General features: G+C 48.1%; 1 protein-coding gene across 3 annotated transcripts; it reads right to left on the minus strand.

Annotated features, from left to right (window-relative positions):
* Window positions 1-5,906: 5,906 nt before the first annotated feature.
* On the minus strand, window positions 5,907-10,794 carry LOC116913126 (bcl-2-like protein 2). Of its 3 annotated transcripts, none has more exons than XM_032917287.1 (4): window positions 10,688-10,794; window positions 10,315-10,402; window positions 9,354-9,793; window positions 5,907-8,775 (listed from the first exon to the last, which is right to left on the minus strand). In XM_032917287.1, exons 3-4 carry the CDS (start codon window positions 9,783-9,785, stop codon window positions 8,626-8,628), a joined length of 582 nt encoding a protein of 193 aa, XP_032773178.1. In that variant the 5' UTR covers window positions 9,786-9,793; window positions 10,315-10,402; window positions 10,688-10,794; the 3' UTR covers window positions 5,907-8,625. The 3 variants fall into 3 exon arrangements, with proteins under 3 accessions (XP_032773178.1, XP_032773177.1, XP_032773176.1); XM_032917286.1 differs by having other exon boundaries at window positions 10,496-10,727; XM_032917285.1 differs by lacking the exons at window positions 10,315-10,402; window positions 10,688-10,794 and having other exon boundaries at window positions 9,354-9,810.
* Window positions 10,795-11,168: the final 374 nt, after the last annotated feature.

Raw genomic sequence — 11,168 nt, forward strand, 5'->3', positions numbered from 1 at the left:
GATTCGACGGGCTGACACCCGCTGTGCGACAGGTGAACCTTGCTCCCGAAAGGGTTGCCTGACTTAACGATAGGGAATTCCTGGACTGAGTGTGGTGGCGTATGCCTTTAATACCAGCGCCCCGAAAGCGGAGGCAATCGTATTTCTGTGAGTTCAAAACCAGACTACTCTACAGAGTGAGTTCAAGGACATCCAGCACTACATAGAGAAGTAGCCTAAAGAATAGTATTTAAAAAAAAAAATCAACAAACCTCACTAATCTTCACTCAGACTTGGAGTTGTCCCATTGTTCTGCAGAGGTGATTGTTTTAGACTCTAACCCTTGCTTAGACTTAGCCTGTTTTCTTGCCTAACTTGTACAGCACCCTCTTTTTCCTGGCCAGCTGAAGTGTCAAAATTTCTTACTGTAGCCTTGGGGCTAGTTTGCAAGTGTCTCCATACTTCTCTCATTCCCCGGTTTTACCTGAGGTTCAAAGATTTAGTCTCTCTATCTGTGGAGTTTCTCCTAAACCAGACCTCAGTGAGAATGCCTTCCACCAGCATTCCCATTCTATCTTGAGACAAGTGGGCCTATTTCCACTGCACACTTTGCGATTCTGTGCTGCTTCCTAACTAGGTGGAGTGCCTGCAGACCAGGGCTCAAGTCCTGTTTATATTTGGATACATACATGGTTATACACTTAGCAGAGTACACATGTGTGATTATTGGAGGACTACAACTTTTAGGTCCAGTTTCCTAGCTTCCAAACCCCTTTGAAGACCCCAGAGGAATTCTCCATGTAGGTGCTCAAGACAGCTCTGCACCTTCAAGTAACCATGAGAGCTGGCTCTGGAGAAGAGCGTACGATAGCCACACCCCAGTAGAAATTTCACACATTTATAGAAATAAAGAACAGTAGTGCTAAATCTGCAAGAGGACTTTTTGTAGACAGACCAAACTACAAGTCTGGGGAGTAGATTCATACAAGCACAACCAAAAAGGTTAACTTGGTTGCAAAAGGGGAGTGGGGCAAAAAGGAATACGTTTAAGCAAAACAGTCAGAATGAAGCATGGCTCATTACCCCACTGCCGCATTCCTTACCTCAGGAGTTTGGGAGCTGGAAGCAGAGTCAAACTGTTGCTGGGGATTCATCCCAATTAAAGTTGATCACCGAAGTCAGGCACTAAATGAGTTCCAAAGAAAGGTCTCTCACACTGATTCTAACCAATTCAAATTTTGAAGGGTTTGCTGGCACCCAACTTAAGCAAGGTAATGAAGGGAAATGTAAGAACCAAATGCCTTTGTGCAACAACAGTGTTGTTGAGGCAGGACCTCACTAACTGACTCTGGCTGGCCTGAAGCTCAATTTATATAGTCGAGGCTGACTAATCTCACAGAGACCCGCCTACCTCTACCTCCTAAACTCTGGGATTAAAGGTGTGTGCTGGCACGTCCATCTACTAAATGAATACCCTATATAAAACCACATTCCCAGGGTTGGGGATTTAGCTCAGTGGTAGAGCGCTTGCCTAGGAAGCACAAGGTCCTGGGTTCGGTCCCCAGCTCCGAAAAAAAAGAACCAAAAAAGAAAACAAAAACAAACAAACAAAAAAAAACCACATTCCCCTAAATCTTTTTGTTTTAATTTTGTTGTTTGAAACAGGATCTCTGTGTAGTCCTGGCTTTCCCTGAACTCCCTCTGTAGACCAGCCTGGCCTCAAACTCAAAGATCTGCCTGCCTCTGTCTCCCAAGTGCTCGGATTAAAGGCTTGTTTGGGCTGGAGAGATGGTTCAGTGGTTAAGAGCACTGACTGCCCTTTCAGAGGTTCTGAGTTCAATTCCCAACAACTACATAGCGGCTCATAACCATCTGTAATGAGATCTGATGCCCTCTTCTGGTGTGTCTGAAGACAGCCACATTGTATATATAATAAATCTTAAAAAACATTAAAAATTATTAAACAAAACAAAACAAAAAGGCTTGTGCACCACCATTGCTGGGCTTTTTTTTTTCCCTTCCGGAGACTGAGCTGTATTATTATGTAGTCTGGCCTCAAACCTGAGATCCCCCTGCCTCACCTTCCTGAGGTTATATTTTTTCAGCATTGTTATACACATGTGTAATCTTAGCACTTGAGAAGCTGAAGCAGGAAAACAATAGCCAGGAATTCCAGGCCAGTCTGCACAGTGAGTAGCCAGAGCTATACACCTTTAATCCCAGCCCCAGGAGAGAGAGAGGCAGGTAGATCTCTGTGAGTTTGAGGACAGCCAGGCCACAGAGAAACCTTGTCTCAAAAACCACAGTTCTTGGTACTCTTACTGAGAACTGAGTTCAGTTCTCAGCACCCACAAGCTCACTCCACCTGTAACTTCAGCTCTACTGAATTCAACACCTTCTGGCCTCCATGGGCACTAACAAACACACGCATATTCTCTCCCACACACATATACATTTTTAAAATCTTTAAAAACAAAATACCCTACAGAGCTAGATGTAATAACAAGATACTCCTGAATTCCTAGCACTTGGGGGGGGGGGAGCAGAAGCATCAGGAGTTCAAGGCCAACCTCATTTATATAGGAAAGTTGAGGCTAGCCTGGGCTGCATAAGACCCTGTCTCAAAAAAAAAAAAGGGCTGGGCCCAGAAGCAGGTGAACCTCTTTGGGTTCAAGGCCAGCCTGGTCTATATAGTGTATATAAGGACAGTGAGCTGCATAGTTACACAGGGATATCCCACTCCTGTCTTCCTAATGCAGGATTAAAGGCACTCTCTTACATTTTTAATGAGGCTCCTAGAAAAATGTAAAACTCTTTTTGTGACTTGCATCATATTCTACTGGACAGTGATGGCAAAGACTTGAAGCCTTATGCTATTTTTAAAGACTTACTACTTTTATTTGTATGTGTATGTATGCTTGTGTGAGTTTATGTGTAGCACTTACATGCAGGAGCCCACAAAAGCCAGAGGGTGTCAGATCCCCTGGAACTGGAGTACAGGTAGTTGCAAGGTATTCTATGTGTGCTAAGATGTGAACCAGGTCCTCTGTGAGAGCAGCAAGCACTCATTAATGCTATCTGTCCAGCCTTTGGTGTATTTTAGAAAGATCCTGGTATCTTCTGATGTGGTCTGACCTAGCTTGCATTAACCAGATCAGACCTGGTACAGAAGTGAGATAGCATTGAAAGGTGGAAGGGGCTTCTACCGGGCTGCTTAATTTCAGTTTTGACTGGCTAACTTTTAAAACGTTTTATGTATGTATGGGTCTATGTTCTGGTGCCCACAGAAACCAGAAGGTGTTTATAATCTCCTGGAGCTGGAGTTTCAGGTGGGGTTGAACTACCTGACACAGATCCTAGGATCTGAACCCTACTCCTCTAATTAGAGAAGCAAGTGCTCTTGACCAATAGCCATTTCTCTAGCTCAACTGATTTTCTAACCTTAATTTTTTTTTTTCTTTTTACACTTATTTGAAGGGAACATGAGTCAGGGCACTTGTGTGAGGTAAGAGGACAACTTACCAGACTCAGTATACCCTTTCCACCATCCATGACTGAATCAATCATCTCTCTAGCCCACTGAGTGGCTAATCTTTAATAAAAGGTCTGCCTAGGTAGCCCTGGCTGGCCTAGAACTCACTGCGTAGAAAGATCAACCCCCAACTTTCAGTGTCTCCTCCCATCCCTCTCATGTTGAGACTGCAAGTATAAATGCCCATCCCTGAACTTGGTTGGCTGCCTTTTTAATAACTTTTTATCTGAAAAACTTGCTCTCAGTTGCTCCATCAGATGCTCATATTCATTACCCCACAGAAATCAGAAAATGCTGACAGCAGAAAGAACAAAACCCACCTTACCAGACAAAACCACAAGTGGTATCTTCATCTGCTCTCGCTGAAGTCTTCGTTTAAGTAGGGAGGCTCACACATGTAAAGTGTGATTCTTCACACCGTCACACACTAGTTTCTAACGTATAGAAGTTTTATAGGAAAACAGTGCTAATAGGTATCTTCAGCTATACCATAATTCACCGTTTTACCTGTCATCTTAGACATGAGGGTTTCCCTGCCCATTTGATTTAAAATCAGAGCATCTACATATTCCTATCCTTGTTCCTTTTATTTAAAAATAATACCTTCAGGTGTGTGTGGGGGAGTATCTCACATGTAGCCCAGGTTGGCCTTGAACTTGCAGAGCTGCCTGGCAGCTGCCTCCCTAACACTAGGGTGAAAGGTATGGGTCACCATGCATCTGTCCCCATAGTATTTACTACCTTCTAACATATTTATGAGATTTACTTATTGTTTGATTCCCTACTGGAGTGGAAGGGCAACATGCGAGCGGAGATGTGTCCTCCCACTCTTTGCCTGGGAGCCTAGAACTATGTGAAATACGCCGAGAATATTTAATGTTCTCTAGAGATGAGTGATGAGTGAAGCAGCCACATCGTCCATTAGATTATGCTTTCTGGTCAAAATTCCTGTTGTGTCCATGTGTCCGTGTGTCCGTGTGTCCGTGTGTCCATGTGTGTGTCCGTGTGTGTGTGTGTGTGTGTCCCTGTGTGTCTGTGTGTGTGTTGAGCAGGGTCTCCTATCAGCCACACTGGATACTGAACTACTACTCCTGCCTCTGACTCCCAAAGGCTGGGATTATAAATGGGCCACACCGCATCCAGCTTTGGGCTGTGTTTTTATTATCTATTGGTTATTGATTAGTTATTTATTATTATTTTAGGGTTATTCCCCATAACCACATTTAAGGGTGTTTTTTAAATTTTCAAAGAATTCAGCCAGATCTGGTGGCACATACCTGGAATGTCGACACTGAGCCTGATCCTATTTCAAAAAATGAAAGAAAAAGCAAACAAAAACCTGATGAAGAGTATCTATAATCCACCATATGCAAGAAACGGCAGGGTTTCGGGTTTGTTCTTTCTCCTGACGGTGAGTCTTAGCTTGCAGCCAGGCTGGCGTGGAGCTAGCTGCCTATAGGTAGCCCCAGCCAGATCTACACTTAACGTCCTTGCTCCTGAAGTGCAAGAGATTTTCCAGAACTACCCCAGCCTCTCTACCCCCACAGGGTCAGAAACGTAACTAAGGGTTGCCCAACTTTTATTAAAAGTGCCATCTGGGTGAGCTGCATCTACACAGAACTATATAAAGAAAGCAGTCGTCTTCCCTTTGGACAGTCTAAAACTCAGTAATCAGACCATTATAAAGGAACATATTGGCCTAAATTATGATGAGTCTGATAAGCAAACCTAAGACCTTCTGGATCCCCACTTGGTATCTCTAAAAGGACAGAGATATAAATTACTCTATTTGCCACCAATTCTGTCACTAAGTATCTTTCCAGAAAAGTCTGCCTTCTGAGTAACAATTCAGCTGTGAATCTTAATGTTTCCAGACTGCTTTGACCGCCAAAAACTCATAGCTGAGTTCACAGCCTAGCTTTTGTATTTGAGAATATTGCTTAAGAACAGCCTCCATGCATTAATTATCCTTTTGCTTTCTATTAATCTGCTTAGAGACAAGGTCTCGCCGAGCCTTAGCTGGCCTTGACCTTACTGTACACCCGGGTGGCCCATGGCCCACCTTCCTATCTCTACCTGATGACTGGGATGGCAATTGTTTGCCACCAAACCGAGCCAGGATATTTGAGGAGGGGTTGTTGTGTGTAGAGGGCCCCAAATATAGCACATGTGCCTATCCCTTCTTGAGGCTGGAGTTGGTATAGAGTTCTTAGCTTTGGGTATTTGGCCAGGGGTGGGGTGGGTGTGGATTTTTTTTTTTTTAACCTCAATACTTTCTTTCCCAAATGCCTAAATTGAAATTATTTCCCTTAGTAAGGTCATGGTCCTAAGAAATGACTGGCTTAAGGAGAGTTCTAAAACCCAGGCTGTACAGTACAGAAGTCACAAAACCCTGTTCGGTACTTCTCATTAAATTTCTGGGCTTTATTTGTTTATTTTTAATACGACCATTACATATTACACAAAAATAAAAGTCAAATGAACTTGGCATTTATAAATTATTAAATAAAAATACAGGAATATATATTTATATTTATAGAGCTTTTTCTCTTCTTCTAAACTAACCAAATCTGTTCTCCTGCCGTTTATGATTTTAAAAAAGTAAAATAGTATATGTATGCCCTAGTGAAGTGGGGAGTAGGATTGACAACTGCAGGACTGACTCGCCCCACTTCCGCTCTTGCCTTGGCCTAAGCAAAGTCCCTATTTATCCCTTTGGGTTTTGGAGAGCAAGAACATCCTCTCCACCTACTTAATATCTGAAAAATTAGATCCATTTCCCTCATTTAAAAAAATGAAATGGATTTAAAAGTTGGGAGCCATACTCAGCCCTCTTAGCCAAGAGCTGATCCCAAGGAACTATATGGCTCTGAAAGACAGTCCCTGGTTTTCCCTGACAGAAGAGTCTCTGGGTTTCCACTGGCCCTCAAAACGAAGGGCAGAACAGGTCACAACTCCCCACTGTGGTCCCATCTAAGCTAAGCTTCTGGGAATCCAGACCAAGACCAACCCTTTAGCTTCCCATAACGGCCTCTCCTTCCACCTGTCTGGAGGCTCAGCAGCAGAGGGTGTTGGTAACCCGACCCTGGTTCCCACTGCTCCTGTTTGCTAAAGGCCCCCAGGAATGCTAACTCGGGTAGGTGTCCCGTGGGAAGGGTAGAGCAGAGAGTCTTCCCGGAACTCGGAGGAGCACAGACTCCAAATGGAGCTGATGGTCTAGTCAGTGGTTTTCTAACTTTTTTCAGCAGCAAAGCCCTTACCACAAATAAAATCTTACCCTGAACCCCGATACATAAGACAGCTACAAGGGGAGCTGTTCTGTTTGAGGGCAAACTGCCCAGCCCTCCACTCCCTCATCTCCCTAAGGACTCCTGAGGCAACCCCTAGGACACTTCGGGGCTCTGCCAAGCAGTTTGAAAACCACTGGCCTAGTTTGTCCTGAGCAAGTCAGAGCCTCCCACTCCAACTGCTTGCCAGAGACAGCTCTGAGTTTCTTAGATCATCACCCTCAAAATACACCAACTGGCACATGCAGCCTCCCGCATCCCCCACAGACACTATCAAAAAGTGCAACCTTCTCTCAGAAGCAAAAGTCTGGACTAAACACCTGAGGCCAATTTGGTCCCACATTCTAGCAAGCACGATACGATGCCACATTCTAGGACCAAGTGAAGAGGCGAGTCAGCTGTGGCCTAGCCAAGCTGGTCAGTGCTCAGGATAGGCAGGTAGGGTTCTAGAGCACTGCGAACGAAGTTGGCGTCAAAGAGCAGCAATGTTAGCACCTTGGAAAGTGCAGCAGTGAGGTCTGGCTCAGGGCATGCGTTTGGAGTGAATGATTCCTCCCTCGAAAGAAAAAGCTATGGTCTGGGTTTGTTCTAGAGGACTGGACTGTGAGTTCTAACGTGACCGACATCTTCAGAGACTCAAGTACTGACAACACAACCTATGCAAAGAGCATGGATGGCTTCAAAAGAAAACGTGTTGAAGTCGTGGCAGGTACTCTAGAACCCATACACCTGGCCCCTGATACAGCAGCACCAAAACCCACCACACAGAATAGGCCAGGCAAGGAGTACCTGTCCCCATCACTCCCAAGGGACTCAGAGTGGGAATGGTCCTCTCTAGGCATCGGCAGTCTCGCTGAGACAGCTCAGGAGCTAAACTGAATTCTAGATCGGCATTCATATCCGTATCTTCTAAAGGAAAATTAGTGCCCCAATTTAGAGTCTCAGCTGGATAAAGAGGTCCTAGAAACAGGCAACACTCTAGGTACCCAGGTGCCTCCCTTGAGGGAAAGGCGACAGGCAAGCCCAAGTACCAGAGCTCCTATCCACCCAGGCTCCACAGCCTTGCCCTTTGTCAGCCGGGGTGCACAGATGCACAGAAGGGGGATGGTGAAGAACAAGGCCAGCTGCAGAACTCTTCTCTCCAAAGCCCTGTCAACTTTCAGCAGTGCCAGAGCCCTAGTCTAGATACAGTGTTCCTCCTCCAGCCTGGAGGCCTAAGGTCTAGGGAAGGGGCAGAGGGGAGAAGGGCAGTGAACTGGCCCTTGTTCTTGCCACAGCAAGAAGGAATGTTTTCTCTAAGTACCCCATCACCAGAGTCAACAAACAGCCCAGCATGCACATGAGCATGCCTGCATGTGCCCATGCACAGGTGTGCCCATGCACAGGTGTGCCCATGCAGCCCACAGCCACAGCCATTTCATCCAGTCACCCGACCACCAAGCTTCCATTCCAAAGGGAGGTGAGTTCTAGGTTCCCTAAATCCCATTCATCTAGTGGAGACACCGATCTTTTAAGTGAGCTCACCTTCCTTGGAACCACAAGCCCTGATCCAGGTAGTTTGTGTGCCCACGATATAGGCAGGATTCCTCCCACCTCCCTGCAAGCCGTGGGATGACTCCACCCTCTGGGTTCCTGGCCTTGAAACATTCCTTAGTGTTTCCAGCTCCTCCTTCCTGCCACCTGCCTGGCGTGCTTGGCTCCCACAAACACTACCTTCCTCTGCCTTCCTCTGTTCCGTGACCATCCAGTTTCTTCCAAGGGCATTCTCTATTGTTCCAGCTCTCCTGGCCCCTAGCCACACCTAGCCCCACCTGACCCTAGACTTTCTCACTTGCTAGCAAAAAAGGCCCCTACAGTTACCAGGGCCCCCAGTGCCACAGCCCCCGTCAGCACTGTCCTCACTGATGCCCAGTTCCCCTCCCGCAGACGCCGTGCCTCCTCCAGGGCCCCGTCCCCGTATAGAGCTGTGAACTCCGCCTGTGGGAGAGAAGGGAAGTAGAGAAAGAAGGAGAGAGGGATATCAGGAGAGGATAGTGGAGAGAAGAAGGAAGGAAGAGTTCCAGTTCCATCCTCTGTGAGCACTGCCCCCACACCCAGCTGCTCCACCAAAGCTCTACTGCCCACGAGCCCCACGGAAGCCCCTCCTGGGCTCCTCTGCACTGTCTGTATGAAGTGCGCCGCATCCCTTCCATGGCATCCCTTAAGTTCCGTTCAGAACTGGCATCCTTTGCAAAGGCTTGCCTAGCCATGACCCGTGTCTGACCAACCCCACCACCCATGCTATGTACTTGTCGGGGGGTAACACAACTTTTCCCTGAAGGCTCTCCGTTTATAAAACTCTACATTCGGTCTTCTCGGGACCCTGAAGCCCATCCAGCGACTACTGCATGACATCCCTGGAGTACAGTTAGCTTGATGCTCTCGTCTGATTCCACTTAAATAGGGGAACTCTGCCCTTCCCAGCACAACCCCCACTCCCCCACCAGAGGCCCCATTTTCCCATGAAGACCAACTTCGCAGAGGTATGGGAGAGCAGCAATCGAGAAGCTTCTTACCCAGCCCCCACTGCTGTGGATCCAGTCAGCCAAGCGTGTCTCCAGGTAGGTCACCATCCAATCCTGCACTTGTCCCACCAATGGTTCCATTTCTTTGTTGACACTCTCAGCACACAGGGCAGCCCCAAAGACAAAGAATGCCACAAGACGGCCCCAGTTGGGGCCCCCTTGGAAAAGTTCGTCGGAAACCTGGGTGAAGCGTTGCTGGGCTGAGCCTGGGGTCACGTGTAGCTGAGCGGCCAGGTCAGAGAAGGTGCGCCGGAAGCGGGTCTCAAACTCGTCTCCAGCTGCCCGCATGGCTTGGTGCAGCGGGTCGGCTGCTGGGCCTTCCCCAGGGCCAGCTCCACACACATAACCCTTCTGCCTCAGCTTATAGCCTACAAAGTCAGCCACTAGAGCCCGTGTGTCTGGGGTTGAGGCTGGGGTCGCCATCCGGGCGGCTGAAAGGGGCAAGGATGACAGACTGACATAAATATATGAAAAATATTGACAGAGACCAAGAAGGGACATTTCCTATTTGATCAAGCTCCTGAGATAGGTGAAATGCTCAGAGGCCACTGGGCAGGGACAAGCAAGAGCAAAGGATTTAAGTCTTGGGGAGGTTTCAGAGCATAAGCAGCTGGCCACGTATAACATGTCAAATTAAGTGTGCAACAGGAAATCTTATTTTTAGACTACTTCAGATTCCTTTCATACGACACCACCAGCTGTATGACACCTCTGCGCGCACACACACGCGCACACACGCACACACGCGCGCGCACACACACACACACACACACACACACACACACACACACGCGCACACACCTTTTTGACTACAGGAAGAGGCTAAAGACCTCCCCAGGAGCATGATGTGAAGATGTTGGCAGAGGCACAAGATAGGGAGGAGACAGGGGCTGAATAGGAAGATGGGAAAAGCCAAGGGCTGTAATGGGGCAGAAAGGAAGAGGACACTTACCCAGCCTGGATGGCAGCTCTTACGACCCAGTGCTGGTGGCAGGGAGCCCCCAGCTGAGGCCTTTCATCCTCCCGGCGAGAGTGGAGCCCTGAAAAGGGGAGGGAGAGAGAACTAGGTGGAAAAGGCCGGGGATCTGGCCCGGAAAGAACTGGAACTGCAGCGCCTGGGACTGAGCCCCTACCTCCAACGCTTAGCCAGCTGTGGGGCCGATTCCATGTTTAATGACTGCCCTCTCGGGAAACCCGGGACCACGGGCTTCCTGCCGACACCATCTCTACTCCCGGCTCCCCCAAGAGCAGCCTAAAGGCCCAGCTCCTCCCCAAGCTTAGCTGGTTTTTCAACCCCGCCCAACAGCCAGGTTAGGAAATCTCACGAGTCAGGAAGGAGGCCTCGGTCGGGATCGGGAATCCGGTTGTTTCCTGGTGGAGGAGCTGGGAGGGAGGGAGGGAGGGAGGGAGAGAGGGAGGAAGGGAAGGAAGGAGGGAGGAGGGGAGGGCAAGGAGGGAGGGCCCGGCGCCGGGTGATGATGGGACACAGAGATGCGTCCAGAGAGAGGGGCGGGGCTGGGAGGCTGGGCTGGGAAGAGCCACAACTCCAGGAAGAGAGGGCCATTGAAGAGCTGTTCAGAGGCCACAGTGACCTGTGCCGGCTGCCGGCTAAGCTCGCAGCTTACCCAGAGAAACACACCGGGCCTCAGCAGCTCAGTGCAAATTCAGCATTTCCAGAAGGTCTCTTCTGTTCATGCACTTGTTGAACTTTCCAGCTTTGGACTGCGTGCCTAGGAAAAGAAGAGCAGTTCCCATAAAACTGGGAACAATGCCTTGCCCTTGTGGGACACCAAACACAAAAATACT

The sequence above is a fragment of the Rattus rattus genome, chromosome 12 (assembly GCF_011064425.1).
Source record: "Rattus rattus isolate New Zealand chromosome 12, Rrattus_CSIRO_v1, whole genome shotgun sequence".
In the NCBI taxonomy this organism is placed as follows: Eukaryota; Metazoa; Chordata; class Mammalia; order Rodentia; family Muridae; genus Rattus; species Rattus rattus.

Bases quoted from the DNA above. Each gene is read 5' to 3' on its own strand.
- LOC116913126 (XM_032917287.1), bottom strand. From the start codon at position 9,785: ATGGCGACCCCAGCCTCAACCCCAGACACACGGGCTCTAGTGGCTGAC. The intron at 8,776-9,353 runs GTAAGAAGCTTC...TCTCTCCCACAG, and splicing joins TCCACAGCAGTGGGGGCTGG to GCGGAGTTCACAGCTCTATA.